At 42.8% G+C, this 15,273-nt stretch overlaps 1 protein-coding gene across 1 annotated transcript in view; it reads left to right on the top strand.

Annotated features, from left to right (window-relative positions):
* Window positions 1–277: 277 nt before the first annotated feature.
* Window positions 278–15,273, top strand: part of PARM1 (prostate androgen-regulated mucin-like protein 1) — a 129,152-nt gene continuing 114,156 nt past the window's right edge. The window contains exon 1 of the mRNA XM_027544756.1: window positions 278–584. Within this exon, the coding sequence (XP_027400557.1) occupies window positions 542–584 (43 nt within the window). The 5' untranslated portion in view covers window positions 278–541. The remainder of the gene's footprint in view (window positions 585–15,273) is intronic.

Below are 15,273 nucleotides of genomic sequence, written 5' to 3' on the forward strand. Positions count from 1 at the left end.
CACCTAAGATGGCATACGATCACCAAGGTTGTAACTCATGTAAGAAACCTGAGATAAATTCCTGAGAACAGAGATCTGCTCTCACTTCTTTGCATTCCCTTAGTTCCCAGCACAGTGCTAACGGCCCCAAACATTTGCTGAACCGGGTCAGAACTCGGGTCTCGCGCCCTGACCGTCCAGCAGAGGCCGCCCTGGGCCGGGACTCTCGGGACTCGAGCGCCGGGAGAGGAAAGGCCAGGGGTGGCCTTGTCATCGCCGCGGGGCCCGGGTGGGAGGGGTTTGGCGGCGGCTGTCGCGGCGGCGGAGGCGGCCCCGGGCTCCGGCGGCTGGGATGGAGCAGAAGTGCGCCGGGCGCCGGAGGACGAGCAGCTGACGGAGCCGCGCGGCATTCGCCTCGCTTCCCCTGCCGTCGCCCGGGCCGCCCGGCTCCCGCCGCAGCCAGCGGGCCGAAGAGAAGCTGCCCGCGCTCGGGGGCGCTCGGTCAGTCCCGGCAAACTCTCCCGCCGTCCGCTCCGGGCTCGGCACCGAGTACCAAGGTACCATGGTCTGCAAGACCCTCTTCGCTCTCTGCATCTTCACGGCAGGTATTTTCGGGCTCTGTCCCTGGCGGAGGGGTCGGGCGCGGTATGGGACCCGAGGTCAGGGCTGGGTTGGGAGCTGAAGCCGGGGGATCGGGAAGTAAGTCGCCGCGCGCGGTTGGCAGGAGTGGTGCGAGCCTCTCGGGTTGCGCAAAGGTATGTGCGCACTTGGTTTTGGGGTGATGCGCGTATTTGGAGATTCTGTGCCGAGGCGGACCGAGGGGTTGACAGGGTTCTTCCCGCCGCAGCTCGCCCCCGCAGCAAACTCCGGGCTTTGTGAAACAGGTGGCTGCCCAACGCGTTTGAAGCCAGGCTTGACGACACTGGGGTTTCTCGGGTCTCTGAGCACACCATGCCAGAGTTGGGCATCAGACTTCCCGACGCGGTTCCACCCAGAGAGGGATGAGAAAGAGAAGCAGGCGGGGGATAGCATCTGGGAAAGCGTGAAGTCTTTTGGCTGTGCACCTGGCCGGGCTGGTTTGTGTTCCCCGAGTTTTGGTGGGCTCTGTCTCCGCGTCCTTTCCTATTTACGCTTGAGGCTGGTGCGGCACTGACAGCCCCGCTCCCACCCGGCTCGAGCTTCCGATCACCGCTGGGGAGTTACCACTTCTACCTTGTGGCCCCTAGGCTCCCCAGAATCCGTGCCCTCTGGCTGAAACTGTTAACTTGGCAAAAACTAGCATTCTCCTGGTTCCACCCGTGCCCCTCCGGCCGGGTCGGCTTCCCCACGCGCGTATTTCTCTGGACCACGGACGGCAGCGGCCTCTAAGCAGGGGACTGGGGAGAGAGGAGCCCGAGGATTGAGCTTGGCTTGGTGGGGAGATGCAGAAAGGCGCTTTGAGTCAGAGATTGGGGTACCCAGTTTTCCTAGAAAATGCAGGCCGACAAGGGACAGGCATAGGAGGAAAAAGCCGCCGAGTGCGCGGACGCCGGCGTGTTTAAAGATAAGAATGTCCCAAAGCCACGTCCATACATAAATCATTTGACTCATGCTTGTAGAACGTGTATATGTATTTTTCGTCCTGAATTGCTTGGGTTCCTGTAATCATGGACACAGGTCATCACAATCCCATTAAAAGAAACTAGGGATTTCCTGGCAGCTCAACAAAGGTTAATGCAGTTTGGAGGAAAAGTTTCCCAACTTGAAGCTAGAGAGAGTCTTCCTCTACTTGCCGAGCGCCTCAGAAAGCTGGTGTCTGCACGGTTCTGGTGTCTGCACGGTTCTGAGCGTCCGCAGCCTTGGCCAAGCTGGGAGCGCACGGATCCCTGCAAGCGTGACAGCCGAGGGTCCCGGCATTGCCAAGAAACGTTTATGAAATGACAGGGAAGGTGCCTTCCATTTTCCTCGCTAGAAATCTTTTCATGAGGCTAGGGGCTCAGAAAACTGTCAGTTAGCCAGTAGAGCTGGTAGGTAGATTTGTTGGCTAATTTTATGTAGTGGCTTGTCTTTTTAATTTCTTCCGGTTTTTTGTTTGTTTGTTTGTTTTTTAAACAACTCTAGCAGTTGGCAACGCAGGGATTAGGCAGTGTATTGTGGACACCACCCCCCACCACCCCCGCGCAAGGAACTCACGATTTTGTCTCCCTCCTTGGCCAGTTTTAGAGTTTAGCTCTGCTGTTTTTTGCAGCTGAAATCTTGCCCTTGTTCCTGGACAGAGTGAGGAGGCTGGTAGCTCAGGGACTGACTGAGTAGCCTCATTCTCATCCTAAAGGACCTGTGTTGAGGTCAGCGTCCAGAAGATCACAGCCTCCGACTTCCAGGGCTCCCCTGACCCCCGGAGGACATAGTTATGTTTCTGAGTCCGTCTCCCAAACAGAGCCTGCGGAAGCTTCATCCTTTCCTCTGAGTTTGTGCCTGGGAAGAAGTCTCTTTGGGAATCAGTGTGTTAGATCTACCTACAGTAAGTTATCAGGAAAATCATATCAAAAAATGTATAAATACCTTATGAGCTTCTCTACATCCCCAAGTAGGGTGCTTTCAGAAACTAAAATACAACTTTTCTAGAAAAAGTTGGTAAAGGAGAGAGGGACTAGGGTTCTTAAAATGAAAGTGGCATGCATGTTTCAGTGGATCATTCTGGCTCCCTTGGCAAATCTCTAGCTAGTTTCACCAGGCAGTTGCTTTTTCTTTTCTTTTGTTTCTTTTTTAATCCACCCAACTTTAGTGGCTTCAGGAAGTTTTCTGTAAAACTCTCAATGATACTTTCTTGAGTCAGGAATGGGGCGTAGCAGGGAACTTTGTTTTTTTTAGCTTAATAAATCTACTCATTATAAATACTTAGCATTTCTTCTAACCTATATAATGGACACTTGTAAATATCTGTGCATTGTCAACAATGCAGCAAAAGTAGACCTCTATACTTAGTTGTATTTTAAAAAGAAGGAAGAGAGAGAAATCTTGGGCTGTCTTCAGTTCTTCCAGAGCTGACTGTGGTAGAAAACTAGCTTGGCTATTTTACAAACCATTCCCAAACACCTCCAAGGCCAGTACTCTAGGCATACAGAAACACTACCTCTAAATTACAAGCCAGAACCTCTGAGGTTTGGCATCAGAACCAAGAGGGAAGGGAGAATGAGGGGCCACAGGAAGTTTCCATCTTCATCCCTCTGTTTCCCCACTGGATTCAATTCTGTCATTCCCACCACCGTTGTTGCCACCCTCCAGTGCTCTATGGCACAATATGTTTAAAAATTCTCTCACTGAGACATCTGAGATTTACTGGAACTTTCCAAAGGCCTTTTCCAAACATTCAAGTAGTTCAAAGGAGAAACAAACATAGATAAGAAAGACACAAAAACCCTTGACTCCATGTTTTCTGATGTGGGTTCTGCCCTATATGCCCCTGATCTCCCCACCCCACCCCAGGGAGAATGCAGCATTCTGCCCCATTACCCAAGCTTGGTGATCAAGACCAGCAGGGCTAGATTCCAGTCTGCCACCCAGCTCGAGAGCCTATTTGTGTCTTGCGCCTGTAACATCATTCTTCAGGCGACTAACATCTCAAATGTCCTTCCTGGAAGACCCCACCCTCCACATTTATGGCTCTGTTCTCACTATAGATCCCAGTATATGGAAGGGCCTTATCATAAGCATATTAAAGGAGTATCATAAATCTTACCATAAACGTGTTAAAAATAAACCCAAAAAATGCACACATGTTTAAGGCAACAGCACGGTTGCCTATGGTTGGTTGAGGGTGGAGGGGAAGGGTGGCATGCATCGCTTAGCCTGGTTACCTCCTATTCCCTTGAAGTCTGCGTCACAAAGGAACACATCCTTCACTGGGAAACCTACCTGAGAAGGTAGAAGTTTTCTATTACTATGGGATACATTTGTTGACACAGTATTGCAAAGTGGTGAGCACTCAAATTCTGCAGTTAGATTGCCTTGTACAAAGCAAAATTATTACCACTAAATTGTATAATCTAGGGACCTAATCTAACCATTCTTGACTTTTCTTATCTACAAAATTGAGGGACTAAAACCTCATTAGGTTGTTGAAAGTGGTAAATGACTGTTCATACCTATAATGCCTGGGACATAGTAAGCACTCAATAAGTATTAGCAGTTGTTATTGCTATTATTCTGATTCATAAAGGTGACTGTGTTCAGCACCAATTAGGTCATCCTCTCTGAAGTGTATGTGTTTCTGCTTGGCCTGTGTAAATTGAAGATCTCAACCAATATTCCAGCACAGTGCCAGCTGTTCTGGCAAATCCTCATGTGCAAATTAAGAAAAGATTCAGCTGAGCCTACTAAATGCCTAATTTGAAAAGGTTAATAATGTGCCAGCTCAAATTTAGCACAACAGTCCAAAAAACACTCAGTAACAAACACAAGTGTCACCGAAGACTTTATTTCTTCCACAGAGTCTTTTGCAAACTGATGTGTTTCAAGAGCCCAACTCGGCTTCCCTGGTGGCTCAGTGGTAAAGAATTCACCTGCCAATGCAGGAGACATGGGTTTGATTCCTGAGCCTTAAACATCCCACATGTCACACCACGACTATTGAGTCTGTATTCTAAGAACCTGGGAACCGCTCTAAGGTCATGCACAACTACTGAAGCCCACACCATAGAGTCCATGCCACACAAGAGAAGCCACTACAATGAGAAGCTCCAGTGAGAATCACTACACTGCAATGAAGAGTGGACCCCGCTCACCGCACCTAGAGAAAAGCCTGTGCAACAACAAAGACTCAGCATAGCCAAAAATAAATCAATGAACAAAATTTTTTTTAAATGTTTAAAATTTTAAAAAAATCTTTAAAAAGATCCACAAATTTTGGATAATTGAGATCAAAAAACTTAGGAAAAGGCATTTTGTGGTGTATGAATGACCCAGCATGGCTCTCTCCAGAATCCAAAATCATCAGTAATGGCCAGATCTCTAATTTAACCTGATCATTTGGGCCTAATTTAGTGGTGCTTATGTTTTCATGCATTGGAGAAGGAAATGGCAACCCACTCCAGTGTTCTTGCCTGGAGAATCCCAGGGACGGGGGAGCTTGGTGGGCTGCCGTCTCTGGGGTCGCACAGAGTCAGACACGACTGAAGTGACTTAGCAGCAACAGCAGCAGCATGTTTTCATAAGAAAAATAGTGGCCAAATGTTTACATTGTTTGAGCAGATTTTCTTAAACAATAATTTTGCAGGGGGCAGAGGTAGGGGGTACAGCATTCACTGGAAACAATGAAGAGGGATGTTAAACATATTTTCAAAAGGGATTGGCTGTTTTTTAACACCCAAATGAAAGGAATCTTGCTATAGTATTTATAATAGCTTTCTCCCTTTTTGAAATATGTTACTGAAATTGTATATGTTAGTTTAGGAAACAAATAGAGTCATCCTTCAGTATCCACAGCCTGCCCTCACCATAAAAAATCCTCAGATGCTCAAGTTTCTTATATAAAATGTCATAGTATTTGCATATAATCTACATACATCCTTCTGTATACTTTAAATCATCTGTGGTGTTGGAGAAGACTCTTGAGAATCCCTTGGACTGTAAGGAGATCAAATCAGTCAATCCTAAATGAAATCAACCTGAATATTCATTGGAAAGACAAGCTGAAGCGCCAGTACTTTGGCCACCTGATGTGAAGAGCTGACTCATTGGAAAAGACCCTGATGCTGGGAAAGATTGAGGGCAGGACGACAAGGGGTTGACAGAGGATGAGATGGTTGGATGGCATCATCGACTCAATGGACATGAGTTTGAGCAAACTCCGGGAGATGGTGAAGAACAGGGAAGTCTGGCATGCTGCAGTCCATGGAGTCACAAACAGTCAGACACAACTTAGCAACTGAACAACAACAATAGCAAGGTTGTTTAAAATACCCAATGGAATGGAAATGCTATGTCAATTGTTTCAGACATGCAGCAAGTTCAAGTTTTGATTTTGGAACTTTCTGGAATTTTTTTCACAATATTTTCAGTCTGAGGTTAGTTGACTCCATAAATGCAGACCCCCTGGATATGGAAATCTGACTGTATTTGCTTTGCTACCAAGATATTAAATAAAACAGTTGCCTAGAAAAAACTGATGCTTCATTTAGGATATAGCAGTAGTCATGAAAAGAGGTAGGCCATTGCTTTTTACTTGGAGTGTTAGTTGCTCAGTCGTGTCTGACTCTTTGAGACCCCATGAACTGTAGCCCACCAAGCTTCTCTGTCCATGGGATTCTCTCAGGCAGGAATATTGGAGTGGGTTGCCATTTCCTTTTCCAGGGGATCTTCCCAGCCCACGGATTGAACCTGGGTCTCCTGTATTGCAGGCAGATTCTTTACCATCTGAGCCACCAGGGAAGCTCTAACCTATTAACCACTTTTACTTGGAAATGCAAGGTTAATAGGTTATCATCCAGTTAATGTACAAGTAGGGTGAATCCCATAGACAGAGGAGCCTGACAGGCTACAGTGCTTAGGGTTGCACAGAGTCGGACATGACCGAAGGGACTTAGCACACACAAAGGGTTACTATAAAATAAGATTCATTTGTGTACGTAGTTCATGGCATTACACTTCGTAGTCGCAGCTTAAATTATTTCAGTGATGGGGATTGATGTGACATCAGATTTTCTGATGTGTGGATCTTTAAGTAGTCTTCATGATCTTTCACAGCAGCTTAGCTCATTTCTTTTACCTGTTCTAATATTGTTGAGACTTTTACCATTTATAAGGTAATAGAAACCATTAAAGCAAAATAAATGATTATATAATTGTTTCCATCTGTGTTTTTCATTGGTGCAAGATAGTATAATATTGATTGAAAATAAACTATTTTAATTTTCCTTGGGTAAGTATTGCCAGGTTTAGCATTGAAAAATACAGGTTGTCCAGTCCAATTTGAATTTAAGTAAATATGAATTCTGAGTCTATCCCATTTAGTGCTTGGGACACACTTAAGCTAACTAATTCTTCCTTGTTTATCTTGAATTCCGATGTAATGAGGCACCCTGTATTTTGCCTAGCGGCGCTACCTTTGGCCTTCCATATGTGGTTCATCAGAGCAATGCGTTTAACATAGGATTGGCTTTATTTTGAACTGTGCCTCACCCAGCTTTAGCTGCCCTACACCATTTCATTCATTTGTCACAATCTGTTCATGGGAAGAAGACACCAAGATTTCAAAGCAGCTCTGTCTCTGGAAACCACTTACAAGGTTAGGATTCAGAAGGAGCTCTCCAATGGAATGTTTTGAATTGGATTGCATATCCACTCACTGTGCACTGTGGTGGGTTTCTGAACAAGTGGTGGGATTTCTTTAGCCTCCCTGAGGCTACATTACTTTACCCTCCTTGTGACCTTTCCTTCAACAAGGGGAAAAAAAAGTATATTGTTTAAAATGGTAGCAGTGTTCTTGCATAGGAACTGGAACTAGTAGCTTTGCAGAATCCAGCTGGCAGCTGATTAAAAAAGAAAGTTATAGAACAGCTTTGGATTTCAAAGTTCTCTTCTGTGCCAGGATTTTAACACATCTCACAAATATTACATAAGATTTGCATAATTCCTACAGGAAAGGTCTATACGTATCACTTGAAAGCTGTGGCTCTATGAAGCCTAAAGCAGCACATTAGACAGAATTTCAAGGCAGATTGGGGAAAAAAAAATCCTTGAAGCAACTAGGCTGTGCCAGAAATTTGTACCTTTATACCTAAGGCCAAATATCTGAATAGGTGATTGTTAAGTGGAAAAAATTTGTGGGAAGTTACCAGGTGTGATATTTAGAAAATATGTCTATTCAATACAAAATAAGATGGATGATGGAATACAACTTTGATAATATCTTACACTTGCAGTCCAAATTCTGACACTTGATTTTCTTTTCTATCAAGGAGGAAATAAGGACAGAGATTTTAGGGCAGGTGTTGCACATAAAAAGAATTAAGAGAGAGGGGATTTTGTTTATTTGATTTTTCTTTTTTTTTTTTTTTTTGGTTATGGTTATAAACTTAAAGCTACCATTCAGGCTTCCTGCTGATTAGAACACATTAAAATATACATTACCTTTAAAATTAGGTATACTTGCCAGGTTTGTGTCGTACAGAAGCATAATCTCATTACTGAGAGGGTTTATTCACCACTTTGGTATCCAGGATGAGTTGTTACTGGCACTGTCTGCCCCTTATAAAACCTTTTCATTTTCCATTGGAAAAGCTTTTGTGATCCTACAGATAGACAGCAGACAGATACCATTATACTGGCACTGAACAGTTATTTCACCATTAAACCCTCTATATTGCATGATTCTTGCTTTGTAATTTGGACTATAATTTGGAGTCTTTAGAAAGAACAATAAAAATTATTGTGAGGATGAAAAGATGCCCTCTTTATTCACCATGCAAAAAGCTGCATGTGTTCTGTTGTTTGTTGCTCAGTGGCTCAGTCATATCCGACTGTTTGCAACCCCATGGGCTGTGGCATGCCAGGCTTCCCTGTCCTTCACTATCTCCCTGAGTTTGCTCAAACTTCTGTCCACTGTGTCAGTGATACTATCAATCATCTCATCCTGCCCTCGATTTTTTAGGGAAATGTTTAAGATCCCAGTCATTCTCTTGAATTAAAGTAATGTGTCACATTAGGAGAGGACTCAGTCCATCTCGGAATTACAACATGAAGGTCTCTCGAAGTCCATCAGAAGGTGCTAAGGAATCTGGTGGTCTGAACACCTCTTTCTTGGTTTGGGAAAAGTAGGTTATTGGTGGATCACATACTGCTGGTCATGGAAATTCTCTCTTTTGTTGGATCAGCTGCATGAGAGGTAACATCAAGATGAATATGGCCATCACCCAACTGATGGGAACTCAACATGTTTTATCTTAAAAATTGCAGTGTTGTCAGAGATGGCAATCCAGAGGAGAAATCTCTAGAACTGAACTTCCTGAAGAACTGCTCAGACAGTTCTAAATAGGAGAAAGAATTACAAATTTTTGAGGATAAATAATCATTTAAATTTTGTTGTTGTTTAGACATTAAGTCATGTCTGACTCTTTTGTGAACCCATAAACTGTAGCCCACTGGGATCCTCTGTCCATGGGATTTCCCAGGCAAAAATATGGAATGGGTTACCATTTCCTTCTCCAGGGGATCTGCCCAACCCAGGGATCGTACCCACATCTCCTGCATTGGCAAATAGATTTTTTATCACTGAGCCACCAGGGAAGCAATATGGTTTATCTTTCAGGAGATGTAGGTGGGAAAGGAAGTGTGATACCAGATTATTGTATATGTGGAAAGTGGATAAGAAATGGACAGAGGGCAGGGGCCATGGCTGTTTCAGAATTTCTATGGAGAATACGTGGAAAAGCCTGGGGGTGGTCCGCTGCATGACATGGTGAGAATGTCAGATGGCTGAGAATGTCCGATGGCTGAGTGAGGCTGAGAAGTGAGCACTGAAATTATTGGGGCTACTAAAGTCCAAACCATCTCCTTGATGATGCTGCTGGGAATGGAAAATTAATCCAGTTTCACTTTTAGGCAAGGGGGATAAACAATTTTCCCTCAAAATTTATATGCATATCAAGTGTCTTTTAGTCCACCTTTCTAGTTTTGTGAAAGGTTGCAAATTGAGCCTTTCAGAGGAATCATTGTGATGGCCCTTAAATGCTCTGAGATTTCGAGAGAAATTCAGCTGCATGGTTTGGTTCCATGAAGGAGGACTGAGTGGAGCTGAGTGACTGGGGCCTGCCCACTTCCAGGCAGTCCTCCTGGACTGCATTTCCCAAAGAGTCCTATTTTGAGCAGATTTTTCTTTCAGTGCTTATATGAAAAGAAACACAGCCCTGGTATTTACCTGGTAAGGATAGGATTTGTGTTACTTCCTCTGAGAGGCAGCATGATATGGTGAAAGGGGCTTTGGAGGAAGACAGGCTGGTGGGATGCCAGCTCCAGGGTCTTGATTTCCTCCTGGTAGAGTCATGATAATATGTTTATTATCATAAACATTGAGTGCCATGTAGGTAAACATCCAGCGAAGGTTTATTAAACAGGTACACCAACAGATAGAAGATTTCTTTTATTTCATTTGTTTATCTGCCTCTCACTCCTAGAATGTAAGGTGCATGAGAATTTTAGCTGTTTTGTCTCTGCTGTCCTCCCAAGCTTGGAGAACAGAGCAAGACATGGAATGAGTACCTAGCAAATATTTGTTAAATTAATTTTTAATAGAGAACCTACACGTCTGTCTAAGGCTCTGGAGATAGGCCAATGAACAGAGTAGATGGAAGACTACCCTCAGAGAACTTACATTCTTTGAGGATGATGAATTTTGACTTGGTCAATAGTTGAGTGTCTCACAGTCATCTCAAATCCATCACGTCAAAATCTTGAAATCTAAATGTAGCCATAAGGGTTAATTTTGAATCCATACTGGATCTGGCTCTGTGACTTTAATTCTTACTTTGCCATTTTTGTTATTATAGGCATACATAATGGCCTGCCTCGGGAGTGCTACCCACCCGCCTCTGCTTGACCCTTGGGCTAGGGTGCCTTTGTTTGGCTCATAGGGAGGTAGCCTGATCCTGTCCACCTGTTAAGGGCTATAAGGAAGTGAAACTAACATATGCCCCTGCTGAGGCTTGTCATTCTAAAAGATATTTTCATGAATTAAATGGTCTTTTTACTTTGTTTCTTCGCCTCCCCTCATCTCTCATCCATAAAAGAACCTGGCATCCAGGCCCCAACAAGATGGTTACTTTGAGGCCCTGATCTGCCATCTTCTCCGTGAACCAGCTTTCCAAATAAAGTTGTCTTCCTTGCCTCAACACCTCATCTCAGATTTACTGGCCTATCCTGTGGTGAGCTGAGCAAGCTTGGACTCCGTTACATGAACTCTTGGACTTTTCTCCTTACACAGGCCCCAGTGGAGGCCTTCCTCACCTCAGTTAGTGGCAACCCCACCTTTTGAATTGCTCATGTTGAAAATCTTGAGTCATCTTTTTTTTTCTCCTTTTAAACTTTTTATTTTGTATTGGAGTATAGCCGATTAACAATGTTGTGATGGTTTCGGGTGAACAGCTAAGGGACTCAGCCATACATATACATATATCCATTCTCCCCCAAACTCCCCTCCCATCCAGGCTGCCACATAAAATTGAGCAGAGGTCCATGTCCTATATAGTAGGTCCTTGTTAATTATCCATTTTAAATCTGGCAATGTGTACATGTCCATCCCAAACGATCCCTTCCCCCATCCATCTCCCTCAGCAATCATAAGTTCATCTTCTAAGTCTGTGAGTTTCTTTCTATTTTGTAAGTAAGTTCATTTGTATCATTTCTTTTTAGATTCCACCTATAAGGGATGTCACAAGTATTTCTCCTTCTCTTTCTGACTTACTTCATTCAGTATGACAATCTCTATGTCCATCCCTGTTGCTGCAAATAGCATTATTTCATCATTTTTAATGGCTGAGTAATACTCCACTGTATATATGTACTACATCTTCTTATAATGAGTCATCTTTGAGGCTCTTTTTCTCTCAACACCCCTCATCCAATGCTTCAAGGGCTTCTGTTCGCCCTACATTTAATGTTCATACAGAAGTCACTCTTTCTGTCACCTTCGTTAGTGTCTGTGGTGTGATTCCCCCATACTCTTTCTCTCGGAATTCTGCAGGGGCCTCCTCTCAGGCCTTGCAACTTTAACCCTTTACCCCCTAAGGTCTGGTTTCTGCAGAGCAGCAGTCAATCCAGAGGAAATGTATCAAATGATACCATTGCTCTGTTCACAGCTCTGCCACAGCTTCCTGTTGCAACAGAGTAAAATTCCAGCCCATGTCCTTAGAGCTGCCATCCACATCTTCCTGAGTTGCTCCCTGTTCATCCTTGGACTCAGATTTCTGCCTCTCCTCTGGTCCCCTGGCACCAGTCACACTGGTTTCCTTATCACATACCATGGCTGGTTCCTGTCTCTGGAATATCCATGTGGATATTCTTCAGATATCCACATGGTTAATTTCTTTACCTCCCTAAAACCTTTGCTCAAATGTCACCTTCTCCATGAGATGTGACCTGTTCAACAATTTTTTAATTGGAGTATAATTGATTTACAATGTTGTGATACTTTATGCTGTACAATGAAATGAATCAGCTATATGTATACATATATTCCCTCCCTCTTGGACATCCCTCCATCCCAAACCCTCTAGGTCATCACAGAACAACGAGCTGAGTAGTCTGTTCCACCTGCCGACATCATATTCCCTATGCCTCTGCTTTTTCCTTAACGTCTCTCTCCTTTGATCTCTAGTCCCTTACCACCCTGGGATTTTTGTCTTTTACTGTGGTATCCCCAGTAGTATCCCCAGTGCTGTGGTATCCCCAGTGCTGTGTGGCACTAAGGAGATACTCAGAATATATTTGTAGAACTGAATGATTCAAATATATTTTTGAGGGCAGACAAAATGAAGACTTAAATTTTACCTTCTATCCCCTCAAAAGGAGACATGGGCAGACTGACTTACTATCAAGTGCTTGTGTCTATTGTTTCCAAATAGCTTAAAAAAAAATGAGTCAGTCTATTCATTTTCATTGAGGGTTAGAGAAGCTGAACTTGAAAATCAGCTTTTTTAAAGCTATGCATATACAAAACACTTTTTTTGTAAAGGCAAAACTTTTTTTTTTTTTGCCATGGATATCACTTGAAGATAGTTGAAACTTCTTAGTCTCTGGCCAATTAAGGAAATGTCACCTTTGAGCTAAGCTAGAGAAGATAAAGATACTTCCATTATTTGAACATCTTTGAAAATTTTCTGAATAGCTAAAAAGAGCCTGATGATGAAAGTGATTTGAGCCTAAGGGAAGCATGACTGGCAATTTCCCAGTGGTGTCCAAGAAACTTAAGTCAATTCAAATGTTGAATGCTGAAGGTGTAATTAGTCACAAATAAGCTGAAGTGTAACAGAATGGGAGTTTTCCTGGCCTTACCGACTGCATTCTCACTTCATCCGTGATTCTGAACTATGAATTGTGTTTGAAACATAAGCAATAGGTAGAAGTGATGTGAAATCCTGACTAAAATCAGACTGGTATTTCATGAGCACTTGTTCTTCACCCTGCAAGACTGACACCCCTTGACGTGGCTAGCGTCACCTAGGCTGGCACGTCCCCCAGCTTCATCCACCGACAAAGACTCATAGTACTTTCTGGCTGAAATAAAAACATCTACTCATTTAGCAGCTGCCAAAAAGAGCATGATCTTGAAAAAGAACAAGATACGGATCTTGAAGCCTAAGGGATAATAGAAAAATTTAAGATTATATCCTGGATAACTAGTGGGATCTTGGTGTATAGCACAGGGAGCTCTGCTCAGTGTTCTGTCGTGACCTAGAGAGGTGAGATGGTGGGGGAAGGAGGTGAAAAGGAGGTCCAAGAGGGAGGGGAGATATATATATTTAATATATACAGTTATATAATTAGTTATATAACTGATTCACTTCATTGTACAGCAGAAATTAACACAATGTTGTAAAACAACTATACTCCAATAAAAACAGTGGTTGGTTAGTCATTCAGTCGTGTCCGACTCTTGCAATGCCATGGACTGTAGCCTGCTGGGCTCCTCTGTCCATGGGATTCTCCAGGCAAGACTACTGGAGTGGGTTGACACTTCCTTCTCCAGGGGATCTTCCTGACCCAGGAATCGAACCCCAGGTCTCCTGCATTACAGGAGGATTCTTTAGTGACTGAGCTATGAGGGAAGCCCATACTGTGATAAAAAATAATATAAAATAAAAAACTTCAGGGTAAAATATAATAATAAGCATAAAAATATATGTTTAAAAAAAAAGATTGTATCAAGTTGAAGGGTGCCTTATAAACAAACCAAAGAAGGGAAAAGGTGATCCTTTATATGAAAAACATGCTCCTTGCTTGTTCAGTGAGGTCTCTGGTCCATTCCTTAGGTGGGAAGATGCTCCACCATCTTGAGTGCAGCATGGACTGTGAACAGAGGAAGGACAAGGAGGGGAGCCCAGGCTTTGTGCTGCAGAACCCACTGGGTATTGTGTCTGGGGTTGTGGGTATGACCCAGGAGGACAGGGGACCATGATGCCCCACCTTTCCTCCATGGGAGGTACCATATTCCCTGACTGAAATAAAAAATAAGGCCTAAGTTTTCACTGGAAGGAAAAGGAACAGGCATATGACACCCAGAAATCTCAAAGCCAAAAGTGGCTGCTGAAACACTGAAAATTACTGCGTCACTGAGAATAGGGTTTCAGGTTGGAATATTATCAGAACGAAGGGAGATGTGGTTTTCGAGATTCAGGAATTTACAATCAAGTTTTTGTTTTAAAAAACACAATATCAGTAAGTTACAGTTGTCTCTTGTTCTATAACAGTTTTTCAAAACTGCACTCAAGCACTAATTTGTTTTTTATTTTTTATTATGGAAACTGTAAACATACACGGAAATTGACAAGAATGTATTTAACCTCTGTCCAGACCTGATTCAGCCTTATTTGTTTGCTTTGGTTAAGAGCTGTAAAAAATATTAATAAATTTGGAGCAATGAAGATGTGTCACTATTTAGTATTAGTCAGATCACAATAAAGAATTCCATGTTTATTCAACTGGGCAATATTCAGCAATTGTTTAAAACAGTGAAGTGACTCATTTATGTCCTGACAGGTAGAAATGGTGACAATATATTGAATTACTATTAGCAACTTTATATTTTACAATATATTGAAAGAGTAGGCTAAGGAATAAAATGAATTTTGTGATAAAATATTTAAAATGTCATGTGTATGCCTGTGGAGGAAAGAGTTTAGAAGGATACAGTGGTTATTTCTGACAAATGAATTTTGAGTCAGTTGCACTTTTTATTTTTTATACACTCTTGTTTTGCCTGAAATTTATTTTAATGGGTTGTTTTGTCTTCACAATTTGAAAAGTAAAGATATTATCAATATTTTATTCTCTCCTTATCAGTATTTAATGTGACTATAATACCTACTAGATGGCTACTTCTATCCTCAAAATTTTGATTCAAATATCACTCCAATGGAGTCCTCAAAAATAACATCTTAGAAAAGCAATAACTTCAAAAAAGGTTTACAAGATATCACTGACTTAATGGGCAGGGGAGGTTCTGGGAAGGAATTGACTTAAAGTAATGGCTATATTTTCTAAAGCCAGAGTGCTGCATAAATCATTGATCAGGACAACCATCTTGGAAAGTATTTTAAAAGG

The sequence above is a fragment of the Bos indicus x Bos taurus genome, chromosome 6 (genome assembly GCF_003369695.1).
Source record: "Bos indicus x Bos taurus breed Angus x Brahman F1 hybrid chromosome 6, Bos_hybrid_MaternalHap_v2.0, whole genome shotgun sequence".
NCBI classification, from domain to species: domain Eukaryota; kingdom Metazoa; phylum Chordata; class Mammalia; order Artiodactyla; family Bovidae; genus Bos; species Bos indicus x Bos taurus.